This window comes from Calypte anna, chromosome 2 (genome assembly GCF_003957555.1).
Source record: "Calypte anna isolate BGI_N300 chromosome 2, bCalAnn1_v1.p, whole genome shotgun sequence".
NCBI classification, from domain to species: Eukaryota; Metazoa; Chordata; class Aves; order Apodiformes; family Trochilidae; genus Calypte; species Calypte anna.
Window position 1 is genome coordinate 17,470,291 of NC_044245.1, and position 18,315 is coordinate 17,488,605.

The window sequence follows — 18,315 nt, forward strand, 5'->3', positions numbered from 1 at the left end:
GAGATGTGTGATGAGTGGTGTTCCTCAAGAGCTGGTGCTATTTAAAAAGTTTGTTGGTGACATGGACGGTGGAATCAAATGCACCCTCAGCAAGTTTGCTGACGACTCCAAACTGTGCGGTGAAGTCAACACAGGGATGGGAAGGGATGCCATCCAGAGGGACCCTGACAGGCTCAAGAAGTGGGCTTGTTAAAGTGCAGAAATTTCAACAAGGCCAACTGTGAGGTTCTTCACCTGGGTCGAGGCAACCCCAAGCATGAATACAGGTTGGGAGGAGAAAGGATTGCAGACAGCCCTGAGAAGAAGGACTTGCAGATAGTGGTGGACCAGAAGCTCAACATGAGCCTCCAACATGTGCTTGCAGCCCAGAAAGGCAACTGGGTCCTGGGCTGAATCAACAGAAGCACAGACAGCCTGTCAAGGGAGGTGATTCTCCCCCTCTGCTCTGCTCTTCTGAGACCCCACGTGGAGTAGAGTGTCCAGTTCTGGAATCCCCAGCATAAGAGGACACAGAGCTCCTGGAACATGTCCAGAGGAGAGCCACTAAAATGATCAGAGGGCTGGAACACCTCCCATATAAAGACAGGCTGAGGGAATTTGGGCTGTCCAGTTTAGAGAAGAGAAGGCTCCAAGGTGACCTCTTAGCAGCTTTTCAGTATCTGAAGGGGGCCTACAAGAAAGCTGGGGTAGGGTTTTTTAAACAGGTGTGTAGCAAGAGGGCAAGGGGAAATGTCACATGTAGGCAGGGCACAGGAGTTAAACTGGTCACAATTGACCCTGTGTGACAACCAGGATTGTGAGACAGACAGTCCATCAAGTTCTGCCTTAGGGACAGTAGGCAAAGAAAATTACTCTGGAAGTGGTTGTGTCATGTTGATTTTGTTCTATTAAAGAAGATCTGGTTTGAAAAGTTGAAGATGGAAAGAAATTTGAGTGAAAAAGACCCCAGCATAATAGTGTTCACTTTCCTGAGGAAAGGCAGGATGCTGGAAAAGATAATGGGCTCTAGGAAAGTGTGTTTCACCCAGCTTTGGGAACTAGGAGGTACATGTGTGGCAAAAATAGCATAAAAATTAAGGAAATCTGGGTAACTGGCAGTTACTGAAAGACATTAAACACACAGTATCAAATTAGCTGACGCAGAGAAGAGTGTGCTTCTCTTAATGTTTTAGAATGCTTTCAATTAGGAGAAATAAAAATGCACAGCCAAGGTACAGGGATTTAAGGATAAACTCAGGAAGGCTAATGTGGTGTCATAAAGATGGTATGCAGTTTGGGGCAGAATATATCACAAACATCAGTGGCAAATTGCAGGCAGCCTAAATTTAGAAAACATGGATGCTTTCAAAAGGTTACAGCAACTAACTTTGTACAGCCTGAAAAAGAGAAAAGTATCATATTGTGACAGTAGTCTGGCAAAGATTATGCTAAATAGAGAATAATCATAGAATCACTAATGAAAGAATGGTTTGGGTTGAAAGAGACCTTAAAGATCACCTAGTTCCAACCCCCTGCCTGAGAAGGGACACCTCCCACCAGACCAGGTTGCTCAAGGCCCCATCCAACCTGGCCTTTAACATTTCCAGGGAGGGGACATCCACAGCTTCCTTGGGCAACCTGCCAGTGTCTCACCAACCTCACAGGAAAGAATTTTTTCCTAATGTCTAAGCTAAATCTCCCCTCTTCCAGTTTTAAACCATTTCCCCTTGCCCTCTTGCTACACACCTGTTTAAAAAACCCTACCCCAGCTTTCTTGTAGGCCCCTATCAGAACTGGAAAGCCACTACGAGGTTACCTTGGAGCCTTCTCTCCTCTAGGCTGAACAACCCGAATTCCCTCAGCCTCTCCTCATAAGGGAGGTGCTCCAGCCAGGTCCTTATGACGACTTGCAGGGAACTAAATCAGTGTCTTCAACAGGTTGAGGTTCAATACACAGCTCCTGTCTGTGCTGTGTGGTTTTAATTTCAGCTTAAATGGAAGCAAGATGTGCGCTGTGACTACTATTTTTCCTAACAAAAGTACAAGATAACCCATAAGCAAAAGAAACCATAGCAATGTTCTATGCTTTTAAGTAAAGTTGATTGCTTTCAATTTAGTGTAAATGAAATGTACCAGTGAAACAGATATCTTTCCTGAGTTATTTAGCTTCACTGCTCACAAACCTCATGGTACTGATAATTGTGCTTTTTTACATCATCTAGCACCTCCAGGTCTGTGTTAGTCACAGCCTCCTGGGGGTTTGCTTCTTTTTTTTGATTTCTTCACTTTCAGTTTGGTTTTTTACTTCTTACTTTCTTTATCATGAACATGCACTGACAAGACAGCCAGCTAGAGGAAAAATCTGCCTATTCTATCTTATGCAATGCATAAGTCTCTGATCTTCCTCAGTCAGGACATAGACATCTCCACTTCACACCAGGGCCAAAATAGAAACAGCCATGTCTGTGTCAATATTGTGTTTTCCTATGTACAAAATCTTGAGGCTTTAAAAATGCAGCATTTTATAATGCCACTTTTCAGATGTAGAAACAGCAAAAAGTGAAGTCTCTTACTGTACTTTTGGACCACATCAACTCATCCACACATAACATTATGGCTACCACATTTCCAATATTCAAAATATGCTCTATTCTTGAAAGCTCTTTCTTATTTGAGATTCAGCATAAATTAAGCCATCAGCCTTTACGTTCACAAGAAAAAAAAAACCCTCAAGGAGGATTTTATCTTTTTAAAAGCATTTGTAATAGCATTTTGTCTCTAACAGAATGAAAAAAGGCAAGTAAGTGACAGTGCTGTACTAACCGTCTACTGTCCCAGGTGTGTTCTGCTCCTAGCTCTTCCTGACAAAAGCTTCATATTGCATCATCCCATAATTTGCATTCTTTCTTTATGTTACAATACATTTGCAGAGCAATGAAACTGCTAATGAGGAAAGTAAAGCTATTCACATGTCCTTCCTAGGTCCAGTATATAGCTGAAGTAGTATGAAGCTATGACTTAGAAGAAAAAACTGAAAGACACTGGTCAGTAAAGAGACAGGACTTTGAGCAAACACAGGAGGCAGCTGTGCAGCATGGAAGATTTTGATATAGTAACCTTAGTGCAATTGATTTTATTATACACATGAAGCAGTAGTAAAAGAACATTTAGAGTGCAAAACTTTTCACTTGACTAGGGAGAAAAAGTTTAGGATCAATAGAAACTAATAATGCAAAAAGAGGTATTTCTACTGACTGCTACAAACATAGCTGAGCCTCTGGGAAACACAAAATAAGGCAACAGGGCAGCCCACAGTAATAGCAAGCACTTCACAGCTTACATTGCCTGCTCAGAACCATGTTGCTTTGTTCACTCTTCAGCTACTGGGAAATGTTTCAAAGCATCTTCCTCTTTTGTACCAGCATTTCTATATGATTCAGGGTCCAGACAATAGTCCAAGTACTATCATATTCACTCTAAACAGAATTCATTTTATGTCTGGTTGCCAAGATGAAGACAATAATTTAGTATAATTCACTGTAATTTAAATGACTGCAATAGAAATCTTCCCTATTGAGTTTGAAAGCGTGGCTGGGGAAACACAGATCCAAACAATGAGTCTTGTCTAAAGTCTCCTTTTACGAAAGTTGTGAAGCTGAAACAGGCTCAGCTAAAAGGCAATTCCTCTCCTCTCAGGACTGTGCAGAACAGGTCATCTTAAACACTCTAAGAGTTGTTTGCTTCTCTCTGATGAGTACAAAAGGAGCTATGGCCATTCAGTAATTGTCTTGGGACCCTAAAGCAGCAAGAACATCCTGAAAGACATACCAAAACTTTCTTACAGAGAATTTTGTATGAACCAAAAGGATGTTGAACTTAAAAGAGCTTTTTGAACATTTTTTCTTTTTGAAATCAACAACTAGAATGATTAATTCAGAGAAATCAGATCAAACAGAACTGAAATGGAAGTGCTCTATAAACCAACCTCTTCCTGCTCACTCCATCTGTGCAAGGCAGTTCCTCACTTCCAGGGTTTGGTGTCAGCAAAGTCAAGAGCTTTCTGAATGGGACAGATGCTTACATCTTTTTTGGAGACCAGGATACCTTTCTTTTTGTCACCACTGACACCAGGCTGTCTGCTTTCTCCACGTCCTGACTCCTCATTCCTTGCTATATAATACTCTTCTCCCATAGTCTCTAGGCCTGTCTGCCCAACAAAGAACTAGGACAAGGAACCCTTTCTCTGTACAGACAAGTCATTTGCTGCAGTCACTCCTTTTTATAAAAGGACCTAACATGTAAACTGAGAACAAATGCAGGAAGATTATATTGTCTATCATACTTGAATTTAAGTGTTTAACCCTCAGGTGTCTGAGGCAAAAAGAAACAAGCCTTAGCCCAAGCATTCTTATGATGATGGATGCAACATTTCACTACAACTAAAGGAAGTTTGGTAATATGGGATTTAACCAAAAGCTGTGCAGATATCGGGTTTGGTTTTGGTGGGGTTTTTCTGGTTTTTTGTTTTAAAATACACTTAGGTCTTCAGTAAAGATGTGATCAAAATACAATATGCAGAAAGCAAAGTGCTGTTGAACATTAGAATGTGAGAAGCTTAGTCTTCACATGTTGTTTAATTACATGATGGAATGGCAAAACTCAGGGGAGTTTTTCTGAGCTTTTGCTTTATTCCATGGTGGCAAAAATTGTTAGAGGTTACTCAGAACCAGCTTTTTCTATGTGCAATGTCCTCCAGCAAGGTGATATGAGCTGTGCAAATCCCAATGTAATATGAAATACTCATTACACAGAAAAATTACAAGTATTTAGTAAAACCTCCAAGCATCAAATCTTAGTTGCATCCATACATCTTTAATCTTGAGAAAATAGGATATAATTCAAGACTGAAAAATTGCTATAATTGGGAAGCAAAGAGAGATGCATTAGAAATGGAGAAATCAAGGCTGATTCAGACATCTAATGGATCAAAATATCCAGTGCTGGTCTGAATGGAGCAATAATAACCAAAGATACCACTTAAAAATTACCCATGTTGAGAAATACAAAAAAGCAATTTTCAGTTGTTTAATTTTTCTTCCATACCTGTAATTTGTCTAATTTAGACAAATGACAACTCCTGTTCCCTCACCCCCCGTAAAAACTAAATGGACAAGTTATTTTCCAGTGTGCTAACTTCTTGAAAGTTTATTCTTTTATAGTAAATATTCCATATTAAAAAAAAAAAAGTTGCATATCCACTTTCTTATGATAACTCTTATTATATATTCCATTAAACAGAACAACTTCCAGACAAAGGTTTTTTGAATGCTATAAATTTACTGTTATTTCCTGGGATGGAAATACATCTGCACATAGTAACTGTTGCATCTAGCAGAAGCATATTGTAAACATCCCAAAGGAAAAGCCTAAATAAATTATTTTTCTGTAAATACCACACAGACTTCTATTTCATGTACAAGAGAAGTGACACATATAGCCATGTCTTTAGTTATATCTCAGGTGGGCTCCTCTTTGACAGTCAAAATGAGACCACAGGGTCCTGCCTCTAGGCATTCTGACAGATCCTGTAAGACTCACTCCAGCCGGCATTTGTTGCTCAGAGGCCTCACAAAAAAATGCTTGTCACTGAATCTGGATTTTCCCACTTTTTCCAAAACTATCACAATACAAAACACAACTCCAGTTTCCATATTCAAGATGATTGTATTATTTTTTTAGGACAAAGTCTTTATTTGAATAGAATTCAACAATTTAGGTTCCAACAACTTCAATGGCATCAAATTGTCCACTAGTGTAAGTCACTTCTACCACGCAACATCCCAAAAGGAGATTGCATGATCAGAGTCTGCCCAGGATCTGAGCCTTCCTGCAGATTTTTGCAGCCAAACATCTCTCTGCATCAAGAAGAAGCATTAGCTGCTTTGCAACACTGACAGCAGCTCCTCTCTCCCTCTTCCACACACTGAGAGTTGCTGTGAAGAGTGACAATGCCATTAGCTGAGAATGAGATGAAGCTAATGGAGAGAAAAATGCTTCACTGCCAGCCATCAGGACTCTCACATGGTGCTGGGGAGCACAGCAAGAGACAAGAGCAGAACTGCCCAACTTGCTCTGACCTTTTCTATGCCTGTATGCAGACAAGGAGCAGTGTCATATGAAGAGTCTCACTGTGTTGTCAGTGTGGGGGTGACAGCACATTCTCACTTCAAGAACCATACTCGTCCCCTGCCTCCACAAGTGTTGCAGAACTCCTTGCCCTTTTAGACTGTGATACACGACTGAGATAAAAGCATTGCATCCCTGGTCAAGGAAGATTATTTAGATAAGGATATTTGTTGAAATATTGATTTATTTACCTAGCACACACAACTTACCAGTGTGTGTCCCCCCCAGAGCTCATGAAATCGAAAATAAGGAGTCATAAGTAAATAAATGTCACTGACTGAAAAACCTGACATGAGTATAAAAGTTGAGCATAAATTTGAAGAACCTTTTGTGGGTGATTTTGGGTTGTTGGCACTTTTTTGGGGTGTGGGCTTAGGGGTTTTTGCAGTTTTATGTTTCCACATTTTACAAGATGATAGCTCTCTACCTCTTTCTGTATGTGTAGGTAGAAAAGGGCTCTGAATTTCTGAATACATTGTTATCGTTATTATCCTAGAAATTAGTATTATGCTTCTGATATTCTAGCTTCAATTTTGTACAGAAATACCAATACCTAGATCTTACTTTGGACAGTGGTTGCTCCTTTTTTGCAGTAAAGCACACTGCTACCTAGAATTACACTACCTCTTAGCTCCACAGCTGAAAAAAAGTCTTCCCAGTGCAACTGGACCTGCTGAGACTGGCACTCCTTTAGATGCATAACTATACTTCATGGATATGACATAATATAAGGGAGTTGTTTTGATTTTTCGTGTTTGTTTTTTTCTTATTTAAAACAAAAAACCCACAAAAACAAAACAAACAAAAAACCCCACACAAAAAAACCAAAAAAAAAAAAGAGAGAAAGAAAAAGGAAAAAGTATGCACTTCAGTGAATCGCACCATATATTAGAACTACATACAATGTCAAAAAAGCAAGATGATCAGAAGCTCTTCCTTGTATAGTAGGTCAGTGAAAGATCCAAAACTATTAGCCACAAAAAATTTGGGTACTAATTACACTAATTTCTCTCTAGGTGACAAATATTGAAATTGTGCTGTCAGTGCTCATTTATGATTTTGTCAGAAAAACTGATACATATTTCATTAATTTTAGGGCTCTGTGACCACAGTTAACATTTGCTAACATCGACAAGCATCTGATTTTCACTGATACAACAGTGCAACAGCACAGCAGACACACTCCAAGCCTGATGCAGCAGTGGAGACGTATGGTTCAGCATTCCTTGTTTTACACAGGATTTACTGCAACACCTTCTTCTCATGCCCTTGGTGAGTTCTTATCCCTAACCAGCAGCCACCTCCTATCATACCACTCTTCTCTTGAACCCTGATGCTGGCTGCCCCTTCCCAATCACATCAGGTATCAGATAATTGCTTTTCCTGTCAGGACCTGTAGCTGTCCAAATGCCTTTTCTTAGGCAGCAACAGATCTACTCCTATCCCTGATCAATTCAGGATGCTGGCATCCCAAACCACCTAACTGTAGGCACAGCATGTTTTCCTTTCTGCTTTGAAGGAACAGCCAAAACAAACAGCAAACCACATCATCATCCTCCTTCAAATCCTCCTTAATAACTCTCCTGAGCTTCAATGCTGAAAAATGCTTGCAGCTGCTTGAGATCACAATTGTCCTCTGTTATCTCCTTAGCTCTCCAGTTCCAAATCCATTTGCTCTGTTTGGCTTAAAGCTTTGATGTAAGCTTCCTGCCATAAGGGCTTATTTTCAGGATTGAAAAGGAGTGAGTAATTGATGCTCTATATGTTGCACTGAGCTCTCCACCTCTGGGCAAATTCAAGAATGGTAATTCTTCTAAAGGATCTGCACAAAATCAAGAAGGACTTCTGTTGGGGGATCTCAGCTTGTTCCAGATGCAATACATGTATGTGACTCACCAGAAAACTGCAACTGCTCTTGTAATTGGTAACTGAGTAGGAGCCACACTGGTTTTCTTCCCTGTGCTTATCACACAGCAACAGTCTGTGTCAGATAGGTTCTCTCAGAGTTCTTATCCTTTTACAAACATTTTTGGTAGGTGTGCAAGCTTTCCCCACTAGCAATAATCTAGTAGCAATGGACTGCCATAACCCTGGCACAGCAGGTTGTCATACTGGCAATTTATTCCTCTTTTCCATATAGGGCTCCATTGTCCTCACAGAACTAAATGGAATCCACACCATGGTTTTGGACTTAGTCTATGCTTGTGTACAGAGGACCAGGTGAACTGAAACACAACAATTTTTTGAGTTCTAGTTCAATTTGAACTCCTGAGAGCTTCTATTCCCATGGTTTAATGGTTTTCTTCTTTCTAAAAAATGCAACACAAATAGAAGTGTCCTAAGGATTAAAAAAGATAATTTAGATATCTTTTATGGTCAAAATTTTTCCTCCTGATGTTAAATTTAAGAGATCTACTTAAGTAACAAATCTGAATCACTTCAGGCATATTTTAAATTAGCAAACATAGCTGCCAATCTGATCACAATAAGCCTTCAGGATAATCTTTCTGTAAGGCTTTTGAGTTACCAGTGTCAATTTAAGAGATTCAATTAATATAAAGAGACATCTAAAATATTGACTTTAATGTATACCTCCTTGCCTGCAACAGTGTAGAATGATACAAGCTAGCAATTTATTGAATGCATTTATTTTCACATTCTAAGGTCGAGAGAATGGGAAATGCTAACATGCTACTTCTTCAGAAAAGCAGGTTCCAACCACATTCTACACTTTTATATGATCTGTCCAATGAGTATTACACTAGGACAAGAAAGGTTCTACATGAGAATAAAGATGAATAAGGTTCATTCCAGTCCTGACTGTGCATGACCAGCATCTGTACAGGCTTCACTAAATACTCAAATATTTGTGAAAGTACCATTCAAAAAACAGAGATTGTAGTCTACTGCAAATTGCAACACATTCCTCCTTTTCAAATGAACAGGATTCTAAATTTCTACAGCATATTGAAAAGTATTTTGATTTGGAAATATTTTCATAATGTTGAATGCATTATATTATAGTATGGGGAATATTACATATAATAAGAAATAATGACACAAAACCTAAAGTTGCATATATACAGAAATGAGACTGTATAGCATGATAGTATTAGCACCAGGCTTACTGTGTCTATAAATGGATACTAAATAGAACAGCTTGATACATCCTTCATACAACAGTCATGGTTGATGGAGAGCATGAGGGAAAAGGATTGCAAAAATTGGACAGGCTCTTTGTAAAAAGCATCTTCTAGTGCCACCACAGGAGTCAGGATGCTGTGCTACATGGACCATTGGTGCAACGCAGCAAGGCATTGCAAATGTTCTTGAAATGTGCATGTACACACTAGGAGAACCAAACACATAAAAAGAATGCTTTTACAGTCTTCCTGACATTCAGCACAAAAGGATTTATTTCTATAACTTTCTGGTGATTCCCTCCATCTCTCCAGAAGTGGACATACACCTCCCCAAAAATGGAGAGGTTTCTACAACATGCTTTGATATTAAAAAACTGTATTTTTAGGTGGGAAGTCACCCCATCCTAACTTTTTTTCCCCTACCAAGCTAAGTTTCAATTCATGAAAACAATTTTTTTTACTATAGAAGCAATGGAAGTTCCCTGTATTTACCAAGCATAAAAATATTTTAAGAATGATAAAATATACTAGGTTACTTATGTGACTCACAAACCCAAATCCATCTCAAATACAGCATGCATAACTATGGGTCTTTTGAAAATGGACTCAGATGCATCTTGAGGTTCTATCTGATCTGTGTATAGGAATGAACTAAAGAAACACATTGCATTCTAATTCTTGGATCCTGGCTACTATATAGCAAGTCTAAACAGTCTAAGACCTACCATTGACCTTGCTGCAATATTTTCAGCCTTCATTCAGTCTTGGGGAGATTGTTCTTTGCACCACATCTCAAGCAAGGCCTGTGCCACTTTTTCTTCCCACCTGCCCTTGACCTATATGAGTCAGTGATGAGACACTGCAGCAGTGGATGTCCCATCCCTTGCAGTGTTCAAGGACAGGCTGTACAGGACTTAGAACAGCCTGGTATAGTGGAAGTTGTTCCTGCCCATGCAGAGGGGTTGGAAATAGATTATTTTTAAGGTCCCTTCCAAACCAAACCATTCTATGATTCTACATGGTCACCTTTAAGGCCTGATATGATCTACAACCATGTTCCAAGTTCCACCAGCTGATTTCCAACTATCTCAGATTTATTTCCTTCTAAACTAACATCCAGAGCAGAAAAGTGAAGGAAGAAATGGGCTATAGCACATTCTGCCTTAGCTGTGTCATCACGCTGATGTCTGCTGACATGAAATGGCTGAGCTGATTCATCTCAAGTGTAATACTCAAGTGGCTTCTTTTCAGCACAGACTCAATAGGCCAATTTTTTCTGCCTGCATCTCTGGACACACGTGACAAGTCTTAATACACCTGGCAAGAATCCTCCCTCCAGCAATATTCTTTATTATAAACGTCACTAGAAGAGCATCCACACAGGGATAGGTGTTCAGCCTGACTGGAGCCTACAGAAAGAAAGGCATTTCTGAACTGAAAGTTGAGTACTGTTTTTCCATACAGCTGTATTCTTGTTTTACATTAATTTCTGCAGGAGGTTTCCTTAAAAATGCTGAACTGAGAAAGTTACTTTATTACAAGAAAAAAAGCTAATGGTGCAAAAAGTTCTCATATTACTACCTTTCCACTATCAACCTGTATTGTGAATGTCCAGTGCCTCACTGCCAACATATGCTTTAGAGAGAGCAGTAAATGAAAATGTCAATTTTAGCTAAAAACAGAATGTCCACCTATCTTGTCCAAGAATTCGAGAGTACAGGTTCAATGGGTAGCAAATCATGTAAGAATAGATTCATTTTAGAAAACAGAGAGGGAAGGTTGAACAGATTATTTCACACCCAGATTGCAATAAGCAGTCTCATCATAAACCCATCCAAGGTCTTTTTCAGGATTGAGAATGGGTGGCAAATTATGAGGTCTGACAATATTATGATAATTCTAGTATTTGAGACCAAAATGTCTCAAAAACCCTTTACAGTATTGTAGGACAGTCTTTTTAGCTACTTGATCAGTTTTGTCAAAACTCAAAAACTGTACATAAGGCCATTCGTCTTAGTCTAGTTCAAACTTGATAATAGCCTTTTTTCCCCAAAACTCAAACATGATCAAGTGAAATAAGAAACAGCTACTGAAAACTATTGGATACCCCAAAAATCATCATACTGCATGTACTAAATATTGAATACTGCAGTTCATATAAACAATGCTGAAGACTGAAATGGGAGAGAAGAAACCTTGCAACAACCTTTCTTTCCAGATTGGTTTACTATTGATATCTTGAATGGGACAAATCTTAAAGAGCTGAGAATTTTTTTCCTCTAGAAGATTATTTAAGACACACACCACAGACTAACTCTGCTGGTAAACTACAGTTACTACTCTACACCCATTACTAAATGCTGAGTTTTGCCACCTATTACAATACAGTCCTAGTGGAAATTTAGAGAATTTTGCTCTAAAACCGCCTGTTAATCACAGACCACACAAGCAGAACAGAGCAACAAACTCAGCTTCCAATGACCCATTAGTCCTGTAAACACTTCCTGGCAGCTACAGCTCTGCAGGAACCCAAAATACTACAGTGCACAATACTCTGCATTTGATTCTCTACTTTTCATCCTTGACACCATTTTACATGCAGATACTATCAAAACTGCTTCAGATCACGCAAGCTGCAATGGTCTACACTGTTTGTCCTTCCAGTCTTTGGGAACATTTCTACAGGAGCATTGCTGACTGCAAAAGGTCCATTCTCATTTCAGAGGATTGTACTGAATTTGCAAGCATTAGTTAATAGCTTTTTTGAGAGGAGATGAGAAAGATCTCCCTGGAATCAAACTCTGCAAATGTAAATGTGAAGACTGGGTACCCCTCTTCAGGGGAAGCAACAGTTCTAAAGTGAAAATGCTCTTTTACGATTAAATAAATAAACTTAAAATAAAAAAATCCAAAGCAATGGAAACAGAGGTCTCTGTAAGCTGAAGTAGAATGTAGTGACAGAAAGCATCCAAGGCTATTTCACATACTTCATACTAGCACTTGCACATGTACAGATTGTGATGCAAAAAGTAAACACAAAACTTACACTCCAGATGTAAGCTTCTGTTTTTCACATTAAGAAAATAAGTTCATGTGAAATATAAAAGTTAAAATATAAACACTTGACTGTTTCCTTACAGTCTTTTCCATCCTGGCTGTTTGGCACCCATCCTTTATAGGCCAGATGTTTCACAGATATAGATTCAAATGCCCAGCAGACACAACAGAAACTAAATTTTCAAAGATGTGCACTGCAAAAAGAGCTGACATCTTTTGATGTCAGTCTAACCTAATCACTTATTATGATTTCCAATGCAAACTATTCTTAAAAACATCTGTCCAATGCAAGTCAGAACTTGGAAAAGCTTTCAGAACTTAAGCACTTTTCAGGGCTTGTTTCCAGGATTAGACAGCATTGCATCACTGAGATATTTGGAAGAAGATTTGTATTTACTTAGCTGGCAAATCATAGAGCATAACCAATTCTTCAATCTCAACCTTATCAAACTACAGCAAAAACCTTGGTTGTTATGAAAGGCACACTATTTCTGTAAAAGACACTCTTCTTCATTTTCCTCTGGGATAGGTTATCAGGAATTTATGAAAACAGTAATAATCAAGTTCTTTGCTCCTAGACCAGTCAAAACTAAAGACTGAAACACACAAAATTACAGGCATTTCCTTGTTCTTACTCCATTTGAGGAAATACTGCTGCTTGTAATAGTATCTGGGCCACAGACTGTTTTATTGGTTTATTTATCTAGTTTTGCATTTACTTGCACAAAAAAGCAACTAAAATATTTTAAATATTAACATAAAATTAAAATATTTTATATCATTTCAGTAAGGAAAAAAAATCATTACAGCTGTTTTTTTAACTGTTATGTCATATTTTAGTCATATACAAGGAAATGCTTCCACAGGAAAATTCCCATGACAAGCCTTTCACCAAAGCAAGACTATGTAGCAAATAAATCCCATCAAGCTCTATTAGAATTTATATCCTGACTCTGAAGGCACTGCACTGTCACATTGATATCAAAATAAGAACACTGATTTCAAAGCAGATCATTAATTTAGAACACTGAAAAGACTAAACAGTAGCCTTTAACACTTCCCATGCAACCATGCTAAAGAAAAATATCAACCAAATTACTTGCATCTCATTCACTGAGTTTATACTTAACATAGGAATGCCATCTGGAAGAACACACTTATTTTTCTGAACTACTTACCTCAAGAACTAGCCAAAGTTGATCTCCATTTTTCACATCTTTCTTATAGTACATGCCATAGAATTTGACCACATTGGGATGATCAGAGAGAGCTTTCAAAATGTTGTACTCAGCTTCAATTTCTTCATCAATGTCCTAGTGCCACAAATGAGAAGCACATACTGATTAATAAATACATAATGATAAACATTGAAAAAACACAACACACATAGTTTTCTAGCTATTCAAATGTAGTTGGAAATAATGCAAATGAAAAAACCAAAACATGAATATACCATTTGCAGGGTTAAAAGCTTGTTTCTGTTTACTCAATACAAAATTTTTTTATTTGGTCATCATCAATTTCAACTAATAAGCACATCAGGTATGACAAAGCAGCTCTCAGGAGAATGGGGAAGGAGCATTTCAAGGCAAAGCCAGTGCAATCCACAAGCGGGTAGGTAAAGACTGGTGAGTTTTTGGGAGGGGATGCAGATGCCTTGGGAAGTCACATTACTTTTCTAGTCTCAAGGGTATGCCCAGCTAGAGACAGTGCAGCTGGAACTACATCTCTACCCCTCTGTGCACAAACAAGTGTGACTGCAGCCATACCTAACTCATTGGTCACCCTATTTTCTAAATTTATCTGGAAACTTTTCAGTTGGTCGTTTTCTTTTAAAAATCACAGAAGATGGCAACATCCATGAGTGCTCCAGCTTCTCTCACTGAGCTGTAAGACTTCTTGCTTTTTGTCAGTCTTTCATTACAGACCTCTGGTTTCTTACATGGAAAAGGAAATCCATTTGGAGGAGAGAAATGAGGACAAATTTTGCCTACAAATGCACTAGGATATGCAAGCTATTTCAGACCAAACATGGATGCTATCAATGCTGGACACTCTGGTAACCACTTCTACTTACGTGCTGAGATTGCTCTTTGAACACTATCAGTCTGTGTTTCAGTCACACTGGGAAACATCCAAACCACCCTAGCCAGAGGCAGCATAGCTGCAGTCATTTCCCCCATAGTTTAGATTTCAAAAAATGATACTATCTCATCTCCAGATTGAAAACATTTTAAATACAATTTGCCATTTACACCCACAAAAAACAAAAAAACAAAAAAAAACAAGGCATGAAAAATCAGTTCTAGAGGAAAGCTGCCTATGAACTCCATTATGCATATGAATGGCATTTCACACCAATGAAAGCAACCTACTCCATGCCAAAAACTCATCTCACCACTGCCAAACAGAAGTGACCATGGCAGAGAAAAAGGATGCTTTGCAGTCCCAAGGGAATGACACTCAATTCTGTTCACCACGAAAGACATCTGTCCCTATGATGCATCTGCCTTTAAGAGGTCTTGGCTCACTTGTTTCTCATAGAGGTCTCTCTGATATTAAATTCAACTTGACTTCCTAATATTGGCCTTTGGCTGTTTCTTGACTGATCTGAAAGAACTTTGCCTGTCACCATTATCTTCAGGACTTGGGCTGTTAAACTTCCATGTTGAGATTACAAGAATCAGTCAATCAGTCTTTGTACAGAGAGGAACTTTAAAAGTTTTAGAACCAGGGAAGGTGGCAGAAGAAGGAGGAAAGGGAAAGAGTGGAAGAGAAGATGAAGAGAGAGAATGCATCTTGTAAAAACAAAAGGAAAGTTCATACGGAAAAAAAACACCAACCAAAGGAAAAAAAATACCAAAATCCCAAGAATTTAAATTAAAAAAACCCCCAACATCTAAAATATTCAATAGCCCTAGCTGCCTTGGGGAAATTGGAAGAGAATTAGCCCTCTATTCTACTGTGATATAATAGATGCTTCTGCTTCCTGAGGGATACTCAGATTTTTACAAGATTTTTAGTACAATGACAAGAAATGAAAAGAGAGAATTAAAAGAATGGAACAATAATTCTGTGCATTCTAGAAAGAAAAATCTTCCTCTGCATTTTATTAAGGAAGAGAATTTGAAATATCTGTTGAATTTAATGTATTTACCTATGTAAAACATAGCCAAAGGGAATATTTCTTTTAGAAACAGTAGAGGGAATATTTTCCTGTGAACTTAGCTGTAAGATAAATTGGCTAAAAGCCCTAAAGTACAGTGGCATTTACTTACAGCCCTGAGGACAAGACTAAGAGCATTCTCAGTTCTATCTTCATATATTCTCATTTCAACACTTTCCTATTTCAGTTTCAAAAATCTGTGCTGTTATTCAACACTAAGAGCTCTAAGGATTAAACATGAAATACGTATTTCATGCAACCATGCAATTCTGCAACCACCTTCAAAGAAGTAATTGTAAAATTTAAAGAAAATATAGAAAGTGCTTTTTTTCTTCATTGCAATGGCTCCCTCTGCAGCCATCAATAATACTTTCAGTTTAAAAAGAAGGAACTATTTTATTCCTTTCACCCAATTTCCAACATTGGATTGACATTTTAATAGTAACATGGAGGTAAAACAGCTACTCCAGACTTCTGTAAATAGGAGGAAGAAAAGTAGAATAATATTCTTGGAATATAAAGGAGAACATATTCAGTTTAAAAATTCAAGTAATGCAGTGGGACATTGACTTCATTACTGCTTTCAATGTTTTTCATTAAAATAAAGAATCAGTTTTCATCAGTTATACCTCTTCCTTCCTGCAATTTCTTATGTTGCACCTTTACCCACTGTATTTCTTCTTGGATACTTCACCTTCTAATCTCCTACTTAATCTATTTCTCTTTCCCCTAACACCAGATTTACTTCCTCTTCCTCCTTCCTTTTTTTCATCCTTTACCCTTTTCTTACACCCAAAGTTTCTCCCATGCCTTCAGTAGTCCCTGCCACGGTAAATCACCACTTAAGAATCACTCCTGAATACTTTGGAAATAGATGAAAGCAGAAGCATTTCCTGCCATACCAATATTTAGAGGAACACCAACTGCAAGCAAGTCCTGCAGCTCATTGTAAGCACAGGAACCTTGTTGTTTACAGAGCAACAGAATCAAACGCATTTGGATTCATTAAGATCCTTATCGCTTGGCTTAGAATTGTGTTTATTCTGGGAAAGGTAGGTGATACTGACTTGAGATGAGCCTCTTTTTTGCTTTGAAAGCATGCTAAAGTGAAAAGCAGAACAACAGGAAACATAGCAAAGATAATGCAAGTGTGTTTTCACAAACTGTTTTCATAGACTTCTGGGTCATGGGACCACACTCTGATGCTGTGTGATCTGCAGAGGTAGAGAGAGCCCTGTGTGGCTGTGCAGCTCCAGACCCAGCCTTTCAGCTGGCATGATGTGCTCTTCCCCTACTGTGCAACAGAAGCACGTGCCCTAAAACCCTACACAGGGAGTGCAAAAGATGAGTTCAAAGGGGTCACTTGAACAGGAACAGCCCCTTGTCCATGTTTTGCGTGTTACTATTATGCAGAAAAATCCCAAGCCACATGCAGCACCGCTTAAGTTAATGGGATGTCTCTACAAACCAGACTAATGTTCTTCCTTACTCTTTAAGCATTAATCTGCCACCCAACAAATGTCAGTTTTTGAGAACAAAAACATACTCTACGTCACAGTAATTGCACTTCTCAGTCAGCCAGTACTCTGTGTGTAGAAGCTATTGCCTTTGTATTTTTTATTTGAAAAGATGGATCCCTCTGTGATATGTATGTATTCTGGCACATTCTGAAAATGCAGAAGCAACAATTAAAAAAGGAATTATTTTTAAATGTTCACTCATAGCATGTAACACTAAAAGGTTGTACTTAAAATAGATTCTCAAAGGTACATCTAAAAGACTTAAAAGTACATAACTTTCTTACTGGCTAGTATGTAAAACAAAAGAAAACAAAACAGGAAAGGGGACAACAGTAAAAATAGAATCAGCCAGGACTCCTGGTACTAAAAAGGAAAATAATCAGCTCTGCTTCTGAAAAAAAGAGAGAAACAAGGGTGAACCAAAATTGAAAGTAACGAAGTTTAGGTATACTTATGACTTCTACCATATGCAACCACTTCCAGGATTAAAGAATCACAGAATGGTTTGGGTTGGAAGGGACCTTAAAGATCATCTGGTTCCAACCCCCCTTGCATAGGCAGGGAGACCTCCCACCAGACCAGGCTGATCAAAGCCCCAAAGGACCACTTATGATAAGAAAAATAAATTGAGAGCTAGCCTGATACTTTGCAGATTGAAGCAGTTTATCTCCCTGTCACTTCTAACGCAAATGATCTACCAGAATTAAAAGAAAAAAAAAAAAAAAGAGTACATACATCCACTCACAATTAAATAAGCATAGACTAGGTAATTTAAGTAGCTTACGTGAACAGGATCCAAAATTTTGACTGCTGCTTTGCTGCCATTTTTCTTATTTAATACCTTGAAAACTTTTCCATATGTTCCTTTTCCAATAGTTTCAATTATTTCCCAGGTATCTGAAGGATCAGGAAAGCTATCAAATATTATTGTTTTCCCAGTCAGTGGAAGCATCTCAAATGATGGTTCCTAAGAAAAAGAAAATTCAGCGTTCACTCAAAAGTTAATAGCAACTGTCAATTGCTACAAATACTGGAAGTGTTTCTGCACGTAGTGTGCGTGCACTGAAAGCATCATGAACAAGAAATGCTGCACTTAATACAGGTACATGCTGTCAATAAAAAATAAAAGGAAATTAAAATAATAATTTGAACTAATTTCAGACTTGAGTTAATTCAGTAGAAGCTTGCCAGTGTCCTTCAATTAAACTATAATGTCACACATAATGTCACACTTTGTTAAAAACAAACAGTCAATTTTATAATC

The 18,315-nt window shown here is 38.3% G+C and overlaps 1 protein-coding gene across 2 annotated transcripts in view; it reads right to left on the reverse strand.

The window, feature by feature from the left end:
• MYO3A (myosin IIIA) overlaps window positions 1-18,044 on the reverse strand; it is a 108,173-nt gene extending 90,129 nt beyond the window's left edge. For both annotated transcript variants that reach the window (XM_030445416.1, XM_030445415.1), the window contains exons 1-2: window positions 17,836-18,044; window positions 13,544-13,678 (exon numbers count right to left, since the gene is read on the reverse strand). In XM_030445416.1, coding sequence (XP_030301276.1) covers window positions 13,544-13,678; window positions 17,836-18,003 — 303 coding nt within the window. In that variant the 5' untranslated portion in view covers window positions 18,004-18,044. The remainder of the gene's footprint in view (window positions 1-13,543; window positions 13,679-17,835) is intronic.
• Between the last annotated feature and the right edge of the window lie 271 nt (window positions 18,045-18,315).